The 20,037-nt window shown below is 43.2% G+C and overlaps 1 protein-coding gene across 1 annotated transcript in view; it reads right to left on the reverse strand.

Annotated features, from left to right (window-relative positions):
• LOC144504409 (tetratricopeptide repeat protein 7A-like) overlaps positions 1 to 20,037 on the reverse strand; it is a 272,644-nt gene that overhangs the window by 92,968 nt on the left and 159,639 nt on the right. The window contains exons 16-17 of the mRNA XM_078229665.1: positions 7,256 to 7,369; positions 2,815 to 2,960 (exon numbers count right to left, since the gene is read on the reverse strand). Of these exons, the coding sequence (XP_078085791.1) occupies positions 2,815 to 2,960; positions 7,256 to 7,369 (260 nt within the window). The remainder of the gene's footprint in view (positions 1 to 2,814; positions 2,961 to 7,255; positions 7,370 to 20,037) is intronic.

Consider the following 20,037-nt stretch of genomic DNA (forward strand, 5'->3'; position numbering starts at 1 on the left):
TACCCATGATCCCTATACAGAGTGGCAGCGGGACCCCCCAACTGATCGCCCCCCCTATAGGCCACATCCCCCAATAGGCCCTGCCCCGATGGCTCCACCCCATTGGCATTGCCCGATGCCCCTTGGCAGTTCCAGGGGGCCAGGCTGGCAATGCCCAGGGGGCACCCCCCTTTACCTCCGGCCTCCTGGGAGGCAGCCTCCATGGCCTCCCTTCATTCCAGCGAGGTCGGCCGCCAGCTCCCCGATAGTGGGGAGCTGTTGTAAACAACGCTGGAGTGAAACACACCTGGTGGGTGGGTGGGGGGGGGGAGGCGGAGGAGGGGGGGGGGCGTGGGGGGAGACGTTAGCGGGCCCAGAGACTTCAGGCCTGGGCCCACTAATGAAATTTAAATACACATTTTAATATGGAAATCAACTCCATGCCGATTTCCGGGGTGGAGCTGATTACTCTGAAAAAAAAACGTAGCCACAGAGACATGTGGAGGCCGTGGCGCTCAGTGGGGAGCCCACTAAATGGCCCCCGCTGAGGTCTCCTGTCCCATTGCGCTGCTAGAGCAGCACAGCGGGTTGGGAGAATCGCCCCCATATTGTTTTAGTTCAACTCAATGCAATTACTGTTTAAATATGCATAAGTATAGAAATCATAGAAACCCTACAGTGCAGAAGGAGGCCATTCGGCCCATCGAGTCTGCACCGACCACAATCCCACCCAGGCCCTACCCCCACATATTTACCCGCTAATCCCTCTAACCTACGCATCTCAGGATTCTAAGGGACAATCTTTTTTTTTAACCTGGCCAATCAACCTAACCCGCACATCTTTGGACTGTGGGAGGAAACCAGAGCACCCTGAGGAAACTCACGCAGACACGAGGAGAATGTGCAAACTCCACACAGACAGTGACCCAAGTGGGAATCGAACCCAGGTCCCTGGAGCTGTGAAGCAGCAGTGCTAACCATTGTGCTACCGTGCCGCCCTATAGTTTTGAGATCTTTTTATAGAAGTCCATAAATTTAGATAATGATGATGCAAGTTTTTCCAGTGCACCATGTTGTTAACGAAAACAGCTTCTATTAAATTTCTAATTTTTTTTTAGAATCAATGGTAGTTTTACCAAACCACAAGCGTATCAAAACCAAACTCCTATTGGCTTGCCATCCTGCAAATTTCAAACTGGCTGATTCCATCTCATACACAGAACAGATGGTCAGATGTGAACCACAGTTTTGAATGATCTCAGTTTGGTTTTACAGATGAGAGGAACCTGGCGTGGGACTCTCTCATTAGCAATGCATCTCCTGACCATCTGTTAACACACAAGATACTTTATCTCTCCTATTTGTTAAAATTACAGGTGAACAGGATACACAAATAACGTTGCCACAAGCAATACGAAACAATGTCACAAAGGCGCATAAGTATATGACATTACAGGTAGAAAAGTACCGTAAAGATAATCTGTAGTACTTCATGTAAAACATGCACTGTACAGGGACACAAAGGAATGATCACATTTATAATAATGCATTGATTTAATAGCTTTAATAGCACTTTAAACAATCTTCAGATCATGGCACATCTATCTGTACTTAAAGAGCGTTTGCACCTCATCCATCAATTCCTGACTCTCACTGTGGGTTAAGGCCCTTGGACTTAAGGAGTGGCACAGTGGTTAGCACTGCTGCCTCACAACACCAGAGACCCGGGTTCGATTCCCGGCTTGGGTCACTGTCTGCGCGGAGTCTGCACGTTCACCTTGCGTGGGTTTCCTCCGGGTGCTCCGGTTTCCTTCCACAGTCCGAAAGACGTACTAGTTAGCTGCATTGGCCATACTAGGTTCTGCCTCACTGTACTCGAACAGGCACCTGAGTGTAGCAACTGGGGAATTTCACAGTAACTTCATTGCAGTGTTAATGTAAGCCCACTTGTGACACTAATAAATAAACTTGAAAAAAAACTTGCAACAATCAAAATTGGATCTCTCAGGTTTCTCTCCTGTGTGAATTATCTCGTGTGTGCCCAAATTATGTCCTTTCCCTACTGGCAAAAATTGGGTCTGTTGGAAATGGGGATGGGACTTCCACATCCAACTTGGATGGAATGAACGTTTGGGTTTCATTCCTCCCTGTCGACTAAGGCCGCCAATCTCATCAATCCTGGGCAGAAAAGTATATGTTCCCCCAACTGGCACAGTGGGTGACGGAGGACAAGGAAAATTAAGGTAATTGCTCTGGGTCACTCTTGCATTTTCCCAGCATTAGCCGTTATCTGATAATTGGCTGCCTACCAACCTCATTCTCCGATGTAGGAGCTTAAAAGTTCCAAGCAGAATCAATGAGGGAATAAGCTGGGAGAAGGAATCAAGTGCATCCCCGATACAAAAATAAATAGGTATTTAAACAAGAAAGTAACAATCTGAAATGATACAAATAATGTGTACAAAATTCACAGCACAGATTCATGTGTCAACAAGATCATGATTGAGACAGCATGGGTTGCTGCCACCTATGAAGCTGGACCCTGGAGTGACCCATCGTATTCAGGCTACAAGATTAGTTTTGTTCCTTAATTAAGTTCTGACTGTAATATCCAGGTGCGAGAAATTTAAGTAACAATAGAAAACTTGCCCGAATTCCTCTATTCTGTACAGGATTCAGTAATATTTGACTTTAAAGTCTATTTAAACCACCTTATTCACCAATAAAAGTTAACGCAATGTCGCTGAGCTTCATGTTCCTGCTAAATCTGTACAAGTATGTAGCTGGAATACACGAGTAGAAGAATCAATCATAAAGTCTCTCCATCCTCCTTACCTGAATCAGCCTCATGAAAATCAGGGAAAGTGAGGTGAAGAGTGCTCCGTTTCTCAGCCGTTGTGCCCTCAGCTACACTACTTTGAACAGTACTCCGTTTCTCCGTCAGCGCACCCTCAGCTAGACTGCTTTCTTTGTCACAATCACTGTAAAAAAACAGAGGAATTTAATCACAGAGGAAATGTGTGAGCAAGGTGCAGTCTTCACTTTAAGGAACTCACTACTCTTGATGATAGAGGATTCCCTCAATGATAATTCATTCCTATCCAAACACAATGCCTACCAAAACAACTGTAGGACTGTCCAGTGCAAGCTATGAAAAATGCAAGGTACTTGGCTAAATCAGAAAGGAGACCAACTTCAGTCATATGTAGATCACCAAGGCAGTTAGTGATTCTACAATGCTCTGATATTCAATTACGGCCCCCAGTGCACTAGTTCTTCATCAGTTCCTGGTCCCGACAGGTCAACACTGCTCACAGAAAAAAGCACAAATTCTAGAGCACTTGAACCACATCCTCAATCAGACTTCATCTATCAACAAAGAAGCAATCAACAAGCTACATGTTGCTATCAACTGCTTTCTGGATGATCTGAACACACTGTTAGAAATGATGAATGCAATCAAAATCCTGTGTAGCAGCAAAACTCCAGAAGCTGATGCTATCCCAGCCAAAGTCTACAAAGCTGAAGATCAATGCCTGGTCAAGATGTTCACTGAATTCCTTCAGTCTAGGAAACATCCTGCAAGAATAAAAAGATGCCTCCATTGACAAACGGAAAGGAACTCACCAATCTTGCAACAACCACAGGGGAATCTCATTCTTCTCCACTGCCAACAAAATCTTCACCAGGATCGTTCTGAAGCATTTAGTGCTACACGTCAACCAAGATCTGCTGCCAAAGCATCACTGCCATTTCATAAAAGATGTGGCGATGCCGGTATTGGACTGGAATGGGCACAGTAAGAAGTCTCACAACACCAGGTTAAAGTCCAACAGATTTATTTGGAATCATGAACTTTCGAAGCGCTGCTCCTTCATCAGGTGAGTGGAGAGGTGGGTTCACAAACACGGCATATATATAGGCAAAGACACAATTGCAAGATAATGGTTGGAATGCGAGCTTTTACAGGTAATCAAGTCTTTACAGGTACAGACAGTGCGAGTGAAACGAAGGATAATCAGAGGTTAAAGAGATGCGAATTGTCTCAAGCCAGGACAGTTTGTAGGATTTTGCAAGCCCAGGCCAAATGGTGGGGGTTACACGTAGTGTGACATGAACCCAAGATCCCAGTTGAGGCCATCCTCATGCATGCGGAACTTGGCTATCAGGCCTGGGTTTGCAAAATCGCACTTTGACCAGGTGAGAAGAATCTAGTGAATGGCTAAGTTTATCCAAAATAGCTGCTTTGCTTATTTTGTGTGGGATGCCTGTGTAATTGACCTCTAAGATGAAAGGAATGGTTATTGTTAAATGCCCATATAGATGACTGCCTGTCTTAAATACAGGAGACTTAATGTTTCCTGGTGGGTCAACACATAAAGACATTGATTATGTGGAAAAGTAGTCTTAGTGAACTGTCTGTATTCCTTAAAAGCAAGGTTCAGCATGTGAATAAAGGAAGGCATGTCCAGAGAGCATAGCAGTAACCAACTACTCAATGAAGTTCCTCCCCTTGTTTCTATGCTGTGCGTGGTCCTTTCTGGCCATGCAAACCTAATTTTAAGGGCTTCCTCATTGTTACCAAATATTAATCTAAAAAATATTTTCTGCAATGATATTGCAGAACTGGCCAAAATCTTCTGTCCTTGCTTGCAGCTGGGGTTTTCCAGTGCTGTTGAAAGTGAATGGAGTTTTGGCTGGAACATCAATTTTCCGTTCTCGCTTGCAAAGCGTCCCACCATGGATGAGACCAGGTAAGCCCGCCCATCATTTTTAGAAAGGTAAAACAGGGCTTGTTGGTATCATGTCAACAGTTGCATGGATTCCTCTAGCGGAAAAGTTTGAAAACCTCTGCCTTAATTAAAACCCCCTTCTAAAGTCAATGGCTTCTGGAAAAGAAACATGCTGATATGTGGAGTCAGGATGAGATGCTGATGGCTGGAGCTAGGATGAGATGAAGATCGTGAGATTGACATGTTAAATTTGATCGTAATCCACTTTGACAAAAATAAATTGCTGCGAACTTTCTGATACAACTGTGAAGGATTTCGCTCGCAGAATGTGAAACATATTGGTGCAAAAATTGTAGTCAAAGAAATGGTGAGGTTAAGAGTGCTCGCCATTATTTATGTGCAAATTCCATGTTAATTCCAAGAAAGTGCACACTTGAATGTGGAAATCCAAAAGTTGCAGTTGAAGAAGTGATGCTTCACTGATAGCTTAGCAAAAACAGTACTGTGTTCTTCTGGTTTTCCACTCACATGCATTAACCGGTGTGAAGTTGTTATAATGCATGGTAGATGCAAGGTAAACTTGCCACAGAAATGTTAAGCTAAACCATTTCATATTTAACTATTATTCTAATGATGTCATAAGCATTAATTACCATCAGCAAACATCTTTGGCACTGAGAACGAACTATTACAAATGTGGAGCCTCATTCCTTCAAGATTCAACAGTTGCTAGAGATTATTTTTAAATGCATTTTTTCTTTCTTTTTTTTTGTCCTTTTTACACTCTCGACCTGTTTGATCTTTTCCACACTTGATTTAACCAGTGAGCACGCCATTCTAACTCTGGTTCATGCCTGGACTTTGCACTGTTAACTCCATCAGTTTGATTGGTTAAGGAGATACATCTTCTTGTTCTATTCGGCTATGTTCCAGATACTCTGTAGAAACGGCGGCAATGTTTCCGTCTCACACTTGCAACAATTTGCAGGGCAAAAGACAATAAAAATTAAATGGAGATGGGAAGATCTCCTAAAAGTAGGCACCGTTTATTGGAATGCTTGGGCCATTAAGAGCAATTTTAATAAGGGACCAAATCCAACCAAAGTAATAGTTCTGAATAATGGATCTGCGGAGACAAATTGCATTCTTAGACTAATGGAAACATATCAAGTGTGATGTAGTGGGAAGCATCAGCCAGCAGGCTTCATGAAGGAAGCATAGGTTACTGCTGCCTCATCCAACATTTACAAAGTCTTGCTCCCTGAAAGCACAGGATATGTTGTGCATATCAGCCGGCACATTGCTGTCTTCAAAATGTGTGCAGTGGAGGGATAAGAAAGTCAACCAGGGTTCTTACTCTTGATCACCATCCAGTGAGCTCAAATGAAAAACATACATCAGTATTACGAGTTCAATACCTTGCATTCATGCCCACATATCCATTATTTAGCTAGCGTGCCACATATTCTGCTCTATATGAAGGTGGCAAAATTTTTCCTATTCTGCATTTTTCCCCCTGGCCTGTAATGAGGGGGCTCCCAAGTAGTTAGAACAATCCAACTGGTTGATGCAGTGACATCCACATTCAAAATTGAAGAATTTATCTAATTGTTTCATGTCCATTGGCTGAAAACCAAAGGGGGTCACCATGAAATGTTACTATTTACATTCAGAAACAGTGTTAGGGTCATAGTGCAGGTCATATTTTATTTTTCTATTGTTATGGTAAAACTTAGATTCCTTAAAAGAAATACCACAGCCAGAATTTTACCATCCCGCCCGCTCGGGAATTGGAGCGGACAAGGGGTGGACCATGGAAAGGTCTGCTGACTTGAGGAGGATTTTATGGTTTCGGGACGAGCAAGGCTGTAAAATCCCGCCCGACTTGTCTGATTTGTACAAATCATCGCAGAGATTCAAGTTTTAAAGGTTGTGGCCACAAATCAATCAATGGTTAAAATTCACATGCAAGTGGAGTGCAGAGCCATGGGTGTTAATCTGATTAGCTGCACAAATTCACACACATCAAGATCCCACGAAAAGCAATGATCTTTCAAAAGAGTAATCAACCAGGAAGGCTAAAGCTTTGACAAAGGATCATCTGGACTCAAAACGTCAGCTCTTTTCTCTCCTTATAGATGCTGACGGACCTGCTGAGATCTTCCAGCATTTTCTCTTTTGGTTTCAGATCCCAGCATCCGCAGTAATTTGCTTTTAACCAGAAAGTCTAATTCTGCTTCTCTCTCCAGAGATGCTGCCTGACCTGTTGAGTCTTTTCCACCATTTTCTGCTTTTATTTCAGATTTTCAGTGTCCAAATATTTTGGGCAAATATGTGGTTGCGTTGTGCCCCTATCAGATAAAATGGGTTGCAGACCTGCTTGTTTTATTTCATCGCGTATTGCAGGAGAATGCCTTATAACACCAAAGTATTGTAACACATTCACATGCCATGTTACAAACCTAGCAATTGACTGAAACCATTTTGCTTCAAAGGATACGAGAGGTTTGCATTTACTGTGAAGTACTTGTGACAGAACCCACCTGTAGTGTAAAGTGTGTGCTATCTGCCACATGTTTAACATGTGTTTGCAGGTTTCAAGAGCTTCCTCGGGTCCTTTGTGAACAGCCTCAAGTTTGACTTTTGTGAAATGTAAACTACAAAAAGAGAAATTAAAACAAAAGTATTAATTACTTGCATGGAATGCATGATCACCAAACATATTCTTGTGATTCACTTTAGTCAAGTAGACTTTTGATTTGTTTTATTATTGTTACATGTATTGGGATACAGTGAAAAGTATTGTTTCTTACGTGCTATACAGACAAAGTATGCCGTTCATAGAAAAGGAAAGGAGAGGGTGCAGAATGTAATGTTAACAGTTATAGCTAGGGTGTAGAGAAAGATCAACTTAATGCAAGAAAATAGTGGCGATACATTTATTCCCCCTTTAAAGCATCATATAACTTAAATTACTCCAGGTAGGAAAGGATGGTGCAGTGAATTAGGTAATGGCTGGTTATCTTTTATCAATTCCTGCGCAAGTTGACAGGATGAAGTCTTCCCTCTGATTTGAATTGATGGAAATGTATAAAATTCTAACAGGGTTTGACAGACTAGATACAGGGAAGATATTTTCCCTGGTTGGGGAATCAGAAACCAGGAGACACAGACTTGGGATGATGGGGGAAACCATATGAGGTGGAAATGAGGAAAAATTTTATCACGCAAAGCATAGTGAACCTGTGGAATTTTCCACCACAGAAGGCGGTGGAGGCCAAGTTACTGAATGTATTCAAGAAAGAGATAGATTACTCTTTAGATCTTAATGGCATCAAGGGTTACGAGGAGAAAGCAGGAATATAAAATCATAGAATCCCGACATTGCAGAAGGAGCTCATTCAGCTCATCAAGTCTGCACCGACTCTCCAACAGAGGATCCCCCAGGCCCTTTTCCGTAACCCCACATATTTACCACACTCATCCCCCTAGCTTACACATCTTGGGACGCTAAGGGACAATTTAGCATGGCCAATTCACCTAACCTGCAGATCTTTGGACTGTGGGAGGAAACCAGAGCACCCGGAGGAAACCCATGCTGACACGGGGAGAACATTCAAACTCCACACAGACAGTCACCCAAGATTAGCATTGAGATAGAGGATCAGCCATGATCATATTGAACGGCAGGGCAGACTCAAGGGGCCGAATGGCCTACTTCTGCTCCTAGTTTCCATGTTTCTATTTGTCAAGTGATTGGAGAAGGCATGAGTACACAGCATAAAATAATTATCACATGCAACCACATTCACTCAAATATCTGAGGATAGCTCCATTTGTAACCTAACAAAGAAGAGGTTATACCTAGTAGAGGTTGCAGTTACATTTCATTGTAAGCTGTATTAACAATACGTGAATATAATACAAACTACCTTGATTATAAATTATCATGTCTTAAAAAGTACATATAATGAATTGCAATAGGCAGGATATTAGGAAAATGTCATACCTTTTTATTCTTATTCTTCATATTATATACAGAAAAGGTAATTATTTTATTTTTTCACTAAACTGAAATGCCCATTCAGGAGAGTACAAAATCAGAAAGTTTCGGCCTGGAGGCAGTTAGCTTATCATTGCAGTAAACTGCTAAGTGCACTATAGTATGTGAATCTAGCACCAATTCAAAAATAAACCACACTTTGAGTGACAAATGTTTTAGAAAAATGGCTTATCAATTAGTGATGCATTTCATTTGGACTCTATTTGTGAAAAGACCATAAAAGTGTGCATTTCATCAGAGCTTTGTGGCATATAAGATGTGTTACAAATGGAATACATTGGGTTTTAATGGGCAGTAAGGGATCAGTTAAGCGGCTGTATGGAACTTGTATAGTCACCTGTGGTTGACCCACATGTCCCTGGTTGGCAAATCTAAGCCATGAAGCTAACTGGAGGAATGCCTGTTGGCTCCAGCTGTCAAGCGGGGGATTGCTGAATTGGCTGCAACTGAGAAGAATTGGATCTAACTCAATAGAATACAATCTCTGGCACAAAGTTCCTCTTGACTTCAGAGCCAAAGCTTATCTCTCGGACACCTGTCCACATCAAGAAGGAACCAAGAATTTAAACTCTGACTATCACAGCAAAACAGTGTCAACCCTTCCCATAAAAATCTATAGCTCAGTCCCGCTAGCTTTGAAATTAGTTTAAGGGCCAACATATAAGACCATAAGACATAGGAGCAGAATTAGGCCACTCGGCCCATCGAGTCTGCTCCGCCATTCAATCTGATATTTTTCTCATCCCCATTCCCCATAACCCCTGATCCCCTTATTAATCAAGAACCTATCTATCTCTGTCTTAAAGACAGTCAATGACATGGCCTCCACAGCCTTCTGCGGCAAAGAGTTCCACAGATTCACCACTCTCTGGCTGAAGAAATTCCTGCTCATCTGTTTTAAAGGATCGCCCCTTTAGTCTGAGGTTGTGCCCTCTGGTTCTAGTTTTTCCTACTAGTGGAAACAACCTCTCCACATTCACTCTATCCAGGCCTCGCAGTATCCTGTAAGTTTCAATAAGACCCCCCTCATCCTTCTAAACTCCAACGAGTACAGATCCAGAGTTCTCAACTGTTCCTCATATGACAAGCTCTTCATTCCAGGGATCATTCTTGTGAACCTCCACTGGACCCTTTCCAAGGCCAGCACATCCTTCCTTGGATATGGGGCCCAACACTGCTCACAATACTCCAAATGGGATCTGACCAGAGCCTTATACAGCCTCAGAAGTACATCCCTGCTCTTGTATTCTAGCCCTCTCGACGTGAGTGCTAACATTGCATTTGCCTTCCTAACTGTGGACTGAACCTGCACGTTAACCTTAAGAGAATCTTGAACAATGACTCCCAAGTCCCTTTGTGTTTCTGATTTCCTAAGCATTTTCCCATTCAGAAAATACTCTATGCCTCCATTCCTCCTTCCAAAGTGCATAACCTCACACTTTTCCACATTGTATTCCATCTGCCACTTCTTTGCCCACTCTCCTAACCTGTCCAAATCTTTCTGCAGCACTTCTGCTTCCTCAATACTATCTGTCCCTCTACATATCTTTGTATCATCTGCAAACTTAGCAACAGTGCCTTCAGTTCCTTCCTCCAAATCATTAATGTATATTGTGAAAAGTTGCGGTCCCAGCACTGACCCCTGAGGCACACCACTAGTCACTGGCTGCCATCCTGAAAAAGACCCCTTTATCCCCACTCTCTGCCTTCTGCCACTCAGCCAATCCTCTATCCACGCTACGATCTTAATCTTAACACCACGGGCACTTAACTTATTTAACAGTCTCCTATGCGGCACCTTATCAAAGGCCTTTTGGAAATCTAAATAAATCACGTCCACTGGTTCTCCTTTATCTAACTTCCTTGTTACCTCCTCAAAGAACTCTAACAGGTTTGTCAGACATGACCTCCCCTTGACAAAGCCGTGCTGACTCAGTCCTACTTTATCATGCACTTCCAAGTACTCTGCGATCTCAATTTCATGATGGACTCTTAAAATCTTGCCAATGACCGAAGTCAGGCTAATCGGCCTATAATTTCCCATCTGCTGCCTCCCTGCCTTCTTAAACAGCAGTGTAACATTAGCTACTTTCCAGTCCTCTGGTATCTTCCCTGCCTCCAGTGATTCCTGAAAGATCACCACCAATGCTTCTACAATTTTCTGAATTATCTCTTTTAGAACCCTGGGTGTAGTCAACCCTGGTGATTTATCCACCTTCAGACCTTTCAGTTTCCCCAGAACCTTCTCCTTAGTGATGGCCACTACACTCACCTGTGCCCCCTGACTCTCCTGGAGCTCTGGCATCCCACTGGTGTCTTCTACCGTGAAGATGGATGCAAAGTAACTATTCAGTTCCTCTGTCATTGCTTTGTTTCCTATTATTATTTCTCCAGCCTCATTTTCCAGGGGTCCAATGGTATTTTTGCCTCTCTCTCTCACCTTTTATATATTAAAAAAAAACTCTTCCCATCTTCTTTTATATTACTAGCTAGCTTACACTCATATTTCATCTTCTCCCCCCTTATTGCTTTTTTAGTTGTCCTCTGCTTGTTTTTAAAGGCCTCCCAATCCTCTGGCTTCCCACTAATCCTTGCCACTTTGTCTGCTTTTTCTTTTGCTTTTATGCTGTCCTTGACTTCCCTCTTCAGCCATGGATGCCTCGTCCTCGCCTTAGCATGTTTCCTCCGCCTTGGAATGAATTTCTGTTGTGCCTCCCGAATAACTCTCAAAAACTCCTGCCATTGCTGTTCCACTGTCTTCCCTGCCAGGCTCCCTTTCCAATCAACTCTGGCCAGCTCCTCCTTCATGTTTTTATAGTTATCTTTATTTAATTGTAATACCGTTACATCGGATTCCAGCTTCTCCCTCTCAAACTGCAGGGTAAATTCTATCATGTTGTGGTCACTGCTCCCTAAGGGTTCCTTCACCTTAAGTTCCCTAATCAAGTCTGCCTCATTACACATCACCAAATCCAAAATTGCCTGTTTCCAATAGGCTCGGTCACAAGCTGCTACAAAAAAACAATCTCTTGGACATTGCACAGATTCCTTTTCTTGGGATCCACTACTTGCCTGATTTTCCCAGTCCACCTATATATTGAATTCCCCCATGATTATTGTAATATTGCCTTTTTTATATGCCTTTTCTATCTCCTGATTTATTTTCTGCCACATATCCTGACTACAGCTAGCGGGTCTGTACATAATTTCCATCAGGGTCCTTTTATTTTTGCAATTCCTCAACTCTACCCACAGAGGTTCTATGGTTTCTGATCCTATATCACTTCTTGCTATCGATTTAACTTCATTCCTTACTAACAATGCAATCCCCCCCCCTTTGCCCATCTGCCTGTCCTTCCGATAGAACACATATCCTTGGATATTTAGATCCCAGCTCTGATCCCCTTTGCAGCCACGTTTCTGTGATGCCCACAAGATCGTACCGGCCAATTTCAATGTGGGCAACAAGCTCAATATGTATCAATATGTACCTACCATGGCTCAGTGTGCTCATCCTAACTTGGGTACATACTAATATAAGGATGAAGGTAGTACGCAAACCAATTCCTGCCACATACAAGTACTGAATGTCTACGTATCAGTACAGAACCTACTCATTTTCCATTACACTCATTGTCACAATTGCACCTAGAAAAACATTTAAGAAATTCACAGTCGCTGACAGCTTTTAAAAAATTAAGCTGCTGCAATCTATAAACCAATTCTGCTGCACTGAACAACCTGCATTAAATTACACAGAAGGGGAGGCAACACCAGTAAATAGTTCCATTTATTATCTGTAGTTTAGATCTTCCCCCTTACACTTCACAAGTGAATTGTGGATCCACACAAATTACATAATTTGAGTTGTGACGGCATAAAAATAAAATATTCATACAGGACAAATCAGCATCAGACAAAACTCATCAGGAGGAATTCCTCCTCCCGCAACCGTCTTGCCCCATTCTATGTAATAAATATACAGACTGGGCTCTCAGGTACTGCAAGTAATTGACACTTTTTCATGTTTCTAAAGTTATTTGTGCTGATGAATACAAGGGGTGTCTAGCAGCCCACAGCAACAATTAGAACTTGCAGTTCTAAACTTGCAGTTGTCTGCAAGTCACTAATTATTCACCTTTAGTGCAAAAAGGAACTTGCCACTCGCCTTCAGCTTTGCAGAAGAGTCATCCAGACTCAAAACGTCAACTCCGTTCTCTCTCCACAACTGCTGTCAGAACTGCTGAGATTTTTCAGCATTTTCTGTTTTTGTTTGCCACATTGCTGTTTTGTCATTTAACGTGTTTATGTAGAGGTGGATGAATAGCTGGTTAGAAATAAGACTCGAAGGATTCAAAGATAAATATGAACGATGGAATGATATTTGAAGCACTAGGATCTGCGAGCTTTTGGGAACATAAATGTTATGCCAGGAAAAGGAAGGATGTATAATTGAGGACCAGGAGTCATCTGGATTTTTATCATGTATAAGGGTTAGGGGAGGAAGAATCTTGCAGAATTTTCCTGCAGGAGATTAGATGATTAGAGCTCAACATATAGACTTGTCAATGTTTTCTACACAATAATGCTCAGAGCCATGGAGGTGGGGATGAATGTCAGTTGAGGCCTGCTCAATTCCCCATCTTTGCTCAATTGAGTGTAGACTGAGGTTTCTCCCAGTTCAACAGACAGAAAACAGAAGGAAAAGCCCTGCTTGGGTGATCAATGGTACTTCCCGATGCCCAGACATAGTGCACTGCCAATGGCCTGAGAACAGTTCATACTTCATCTCTCTTGGTTGTAGAGGTGTGTTCTAGGTAGACGAAGGGAAAAATACAAAATACAAAACTTCATCCAATACTTCCCACACAATAAAGTTACAAAACCAGGGGCAAGACATTTCATAAATAATTGAAAAAAGAAAAAGATTAATATACACAAACACAGCATTACTGAAAGCACAACTCTTCCTTGCTTCCAGTTATAGTTTACTATTCTCATGTACTCCCAGGAACGATAACACTCTTTGCGAGGAAAAAGAGAATACAATAATAGAAGTACAGATAAGATGAGGGTCGGGATTTTGCAGCCTTGATGCAGTGCATCCCACTGCGGGAGATGCAGTGGGGCCATTCAAACTTCCATTCACTTCAATAGGGCCACAGCCTGGAATTTGTAAAATTAGGAAAGTGACAAACATTATTATCAATTTAAAACTGGTAACTACTGAAGCTAAACACATCTTCGGGTTCGGATGTTTGCACCAGAGGTGAGGTATAATAATTAGGAATGCATTCGTTGTAACTTGTTAAATTTCCTCTGATTCAGGGATAGTTCCTGGGAGCATTGGAAAGTGGCAAACATTACATTCATTTCAAAAAGTTAATTAAGAAGATAAAATCCTCATATCTGAAAGAGGTTCCTTAAGAATGTGAAGAAAATGTAAAGAACCCAGATTAAAATGATAGGGTTAACAAAATATCAGACGGTTCGTAGAATCCATAGAATAGAATCCCTACAGAGCAGGAGGCGGCCATTCGGCCATCGAGCCTGCACTGATAACAATCCCACCCAGGCCCTATCCCCACATATTTACCCTACTAATCCCCCTGACACTAAGGAGCAATTTAGCATGGCCAATCAATCTAACCTGCACATCTTTGGACTATGAGAGGAAACCAGAGCACCTGGAGGAAATCCACGCAGACACGGGGAGAATGTGCAAACTCAACACAGTCACCCAAGGCCAGAATCAAACCCGGGTCCTTGGCGCTGCGAGGAAGCAGTGCTAACTATTATGCCACCATGCCGCCCAAGAAGCAGAAAATGTTGTATATTCACAGCTGATCAGTCAGTATCTGAAATGGAGAAAATATCTTTTTTTTAAACTTTCTCTTTTCCGATTTTAATGGGCTGACTGTGCAATTAATTGCAGCGCTTATAGTCTTTATTTTCAATAAGCAAGTATTTTAGTAAAATGCGTATTTGCGCTGCAGTAGTGCTCCGTGAAGAGTTAATCTGTTCACAATGAATTAAATTGAGTACAGAAGTGATTTACTATGCAAGGATCACTGAATGTAACATTCAGTCATAAGTTCCAAAATTTATGGAATTGAACACAGCAGCTGAGACAAGAATGCGGGGAACGTGATCGGAATGATACTTCTCACCGCAGCAAGTAGCAGTGGGTGGTTTTCTTTCCATTTCATAGATGCCAACCCTGGATTGGTACTGAAAAAGCTGAGTTCATCGGGTAAAAATAAGTTTTCAGAGACAAGGAAGCATGAAGTTCAAAATCAAAGCTGCCAGCCTGGAAAATACTCCAGCAGCCACTTGAGCACAATTGCAGCTTGTGCACATCTGCGCTTTTCAAGAGATTTTGGCCGAAACCTTCTGCCCCTGCAGGAGGTGAAGAAGAGGGTGGGAGGCCCGAGAATTAAGTGGGTTGGTGCCAGGACCGATACTTGACACTTTCCTGTCACCACTGGAAGTAGGTTTTGAGGGTGGGTGGCCCATGGTCGACTTTCCCACCCCACCTCCAATTGAGACACTTAAGTGGCCAAATAACAACCACTTAAGGGTTTCTTCCCTTCTTGCATGAAATTTTCACAGCTCCAGGCTGGCCTGCTGACGCACAGTCTCCACAGCTGCTCAGGATGTGTGGGCTGCATGTCAGCTGGAAAGTGAGGGGGGCCTTGAATCTGTGCATGATCGAGGGTATGGGCATTGGGCACCCCCCACAATATTTTTGGTGCACCTGCTTTCATCATAAAGGAGCATACCTATTTTAGAGTCCATCCATTTCCCCACTGCTGTCTCATTCTCCTGATAATGTCTTGCCAGTTAATATAGACCAGTCCCCTTCATAGAATCCCCACAGTACAGAAGGAGGCCATTCAGCCCATCGAGTCTGTACCGACTACAATTCCACCCAGGCCCTATTCCCATAACCCCACACATTTATCCTGCTAGTCCCCCTGACACTACGGGCCCGATTTCACCATCAAGTTGCGCCTGTTTTCAGACGCGAAAACTTGGTAAAGTCGGGCATGAGGCCAGTAGTGCGATCCGCAACCGCCTCGGCGCCCGTTCCCCCTTTACCAATGGCTGAAAATGGCGGTGATCGGAACCATACCCGAATCAGACGCAACGGCAATTTAAGTGCATTTGAATGCATTTAAATTGACTTAATTGGCTGGACGTCCGAACTCCGGCACTTCCCCCTTTACCATCGTGTTTGCTCATCCAGATTCGGCGTGAAACGGACATGGTCCACAAAGGTCCGATTCGGGCATTCCAGCTTCTCAGGAGATAAGTTCAGAGCTTCCGGTGGCTCTCTGACTCAGATTGGTGAAGGGGGGGGTCAGGTGACTCGCTGGTGGGGGGAGCGGAAGGGGAGTCCGCTGCCACTCTGCGTGTGACCGGTGGGGGGGAGGGGGGTGCAAGGGGCTGCGATCAATCTGGGTAGCAGGGGATGGGAGGATAAGGGGGACAGTTATGTTGTAGGGGTGGGGCAATGTCTGTGGGGGCCAGAGGGCAGGCATTAATCGGGCCAGCAATGTGGCAGGGGAGCACTTGTCTATTTTTTTTTACTGCGCGTGCGCATTTGAAGGCTCGGATAGGAGAGCAGGGTTTTGGGTGTGATAAGCCCTGCCCACAGGCTTCTGCAGCGCGATTCAGAATCACTGCTTTTTTTTTAGGCAGAGTAGGTATGGAGGCGCCTGAGAACGCATCTAAAAGTCGGATCTGAAACACTCCAAGATTCAGCACTTAGAATTAAAATGGTAAAATCGGGCCCGATATTGTTCTTTTCTAGTTTCAGCTTGATCTTAACCTTCCCAATTGTGTCCCTGTTGTCTTAATTTCCCAGAAACCAACCTAACCATTATGTCTTTACATATTGGGCAAAAAGCCTACTGAAGAAGCAATCTTCCACGTAATCTGAAAATTGGTTATTTTTTGCCATCTTGACCACAAGTATTACTTTTATTCTAGTCTATATTGGGCTGGTTAAAAATGCCCAATATTATTGCCATATTATTCTGGTTTATTTCTCTGAATCATTCTTTTCTGTTCAGTTTAGTGGCTTAAAACACACATCAGGAATGCTACCATTTCACTTCCCATTCCTTAACTCTATCCACATGGCTCTTTCTCGCTGCAGGATTACACAGAAGCTACATGTCCTGTAGTTCTAATCTCACATGCCTGCCCTGTTCCCATCTCCCTGTTTTAATGCGACATCCAGAACACCCTCTATTGCTGACAAAGAATTTATAAATATTTTAAGTTTTAGGTATTCATCCTGTGGGGAATAAGTACTATCAGCACAATTTAAGTTTTTATCTCAACATGCAAAACAAGCATTCTGCTAAGACTGCTGTTTTGCAGAAGCATTACTTGATTACCGATGCAGTCGAGTAAAATTTACATATATATTGCAAGATTGATAGCTCAGGTAAGGTGTTGATCTATTTGTATTTTTAAAAGCCACATATATAATGCACTATAAAGTTTATAGCAGTCATTATTCAACTAACACTGTGCTTCAGGCAATGCTGAGCTACGAGGAGTGGCAGTTACCAGATGCACTCGGTGCAAAAATGTTTAAAAATGCTTTTGAAACTTAATGGCATGAAGGATACCATTTTAATTTGAATAAGCGTGTTTTTATATTAAAGATGGAGATTCAACAGCAATTAAAATACATTTGTGGGCTAACAGAGGCCTTTTAGGTGGAGGGAAACGAGGCAACTCATTTTGTTTTAGTCTCTCTTTGTGTTGTACATGATTCTCTGATTAACAGGAGAGGCAGGCAACTCCACCCCACCCCCGCCCCCCCAATCCCCCAACCTCCCCACCACCACCGACCCCCCTTCCAAGCTGCTCAGAAGTGTACAAGATAATTTGGGAGTCAATCAACCAAAAAAAAGGACGTTCCCAGCCTTTTCCCATGAAGACATTACAGAATGATACGATTGAAATATTGAGATCCTGTCCTTCTACAGCGAGGTGCAGCACAATGCACTGCCAATTTACCGGTTCCTAGGCATAGCATGCCCTAAGCAGCAGCATCTGCTTAAAACTAGCAAAGGCAAAAAAAAAGTGTTCTGCAGTGCAGTTATAAAAAAACCCAATCGTATTAAACTGCAACCACAGGCAGAGTCTGAGCAACCCATGGACATAAATTTCTCATCACAGGCTTTAGAAACATTCATTTATTTTCAAGTTAACTATTTGCCAGTTATAGGCAAAGACCAATGCATAGAAATAAATATTTGAAAAAAAAAAACAATCCTTGCAGACCATATAAAACCTACAGTGAAAGCCACAAAAACACTCTGTACTCACACAGCCCTAATACAGTATGAGGGAACCACCCGGCAGGTGCTGCAAATAACCTGGTGACGCAATCACACAGAAATTAAAGTGTGGATCAGCGAGTGTCAGCACAGCAGCTGCAGCACTCTGCTGTCAGACGTGCTTTCTGCTTAGCCTGTCCACCAGCACCTTATTCCTGCTGATATCGCTGTTAAACTGCAGTGCTTCTCTTTAGTCGTACTGCAGCTCCACCACAGACTGAGTCAGCAAAAGTGAGCGCACAACAGGGCACAGTTTGCAGACATTGAGCGAAACAGTACTAAAAAGGAAGAATGCCACCTCCTTTCTAAATAGGACACAGAATGTGCATTCCTTACCCTTTCCCCCCTCCCCCCATCTGATCATTTTCCACGCGTTCTTTTCCCACAGGAATTAATAATCGCAGCGAGAATAATGAAGCATATCCAACATATTCCAGAACACTTAGCAATACATGTGAGATCTGGTGCAATTCAAAGGTTTTGCACCCTGGTAGTTCATAGCAAATATAAAGGCACTGAAATGAGCTCAAATTGTTTGGATTATTAAACAGTAGATTAATTTAAACAAAATGAATTCCTGTTCCTGTATAGTAGATCATCTGTCCTACGCTCTGGAGGGCGGGGAGGAAACACATTTGACAGGTGGCACTCTTGTCGCTGAGGCGGTCATTGCTACTGGGTCCAAAAAGGAGGTTCACTTGCACCCTGGAACCTACCAGGATTCACTAGGTGGTCTCTCAATGTGGTGGTGTGCACCCACCCCCATCACTGTTGTTGGCAAATGCCAGCAGAACCAGGAGGTGAACCCTGATTGGCAACTTGTGCTGATAAGCGGCCAGTAACATTCGCGCACACAAGTGCCAGGCAATGACCATCTCCAACAAGAGAGAATCCAACTGCCTCCCTTTGACATTTAATGGCATTGCCATCATTGAATCCCCCATCATTGACATCTTGAGGGTTACTATTGAGCAGAAACTGAACTGGACAAGCCATACAAATATGTTTGCTACAAGAGCAGGTCAGAGGCTGGGAATTCTGCAGACAGTAACTCACCTCCTGTCTCCCCAAAGCCTGTCCACCATCTACAAGGCACAAATCAGGAGTGTTATGGAATACTCTCCACTTGCTTGGGTGAGTGCAGTTCCAACAACACTCAAGAATCTTGACACCATCCAAGCAAAGCAATCCACTTGATTGGCGTCCCATCCACCACCTTCAACATCCACTCCCTCCACCACCAGTGCACGGTGGCAGCAGTATGCACCATCTGAATATGCACTGCAGAAACTGATTAAGGCTCCTTTGACTGTATCTTCCAAACCCCTGACCTCAACCACCTAGAAGGACAAGGGTAGCAGATGCATGGGAACACCATCACTGCAAGTTCCCGTACAAGCCACATGCCATTCTCATGTGGAAATATATCACCGTTCCTTCACTGTTGCAGGGTTAAATTCCTGAAGCTCCCTCCCTAACAGTACCACAGATGTACCTACAACACATGGACTGCATAAGTTCAAGAAGGTATCTCACCACACCTTATCAAGGACAATTGAGGATGGACAGTAAATGCTGGCCTAGCCAGTGATGCCTATAACTCTTGAATTTTTTTAGGGTCCAGGCAGATCCACCATCTTTCACTGCTGGCAAAATGGAATGGAGGCAGAAAGTAAAAGGCATGCCACCCACTGTCTTCCTGTGCCATTCCAACCCCCATTCCATCCCAAAATGCTGGTAAAATTCAGCCCAGACAACTCAAGACAGCTAAACAAGTCCTCCAGTGGAGTAAATGTTACAACAATGTGTCCTATGCTTTTCGCATAGTAAAGTTAGAGGATGAAGGAACCCAAAAAGGTCTCTCCTACTGAATAATTATCGGGTGACATGTTGAGAAGTC

The sequence above is a fragment of the Mustelus asterias genome, chromosome 15 (genome assembly GCF_964213995.1).
Source record: "Mustelus asterias chromosome 15, sMusAst1.hap1.1, whole genome shotgun sequence".
NCBI lineage: Eukaryota > Metazoa > Chordata > Chondrichthyes > Carcharhiniformes > Triakidae > Mustelus > Mustelus asterias.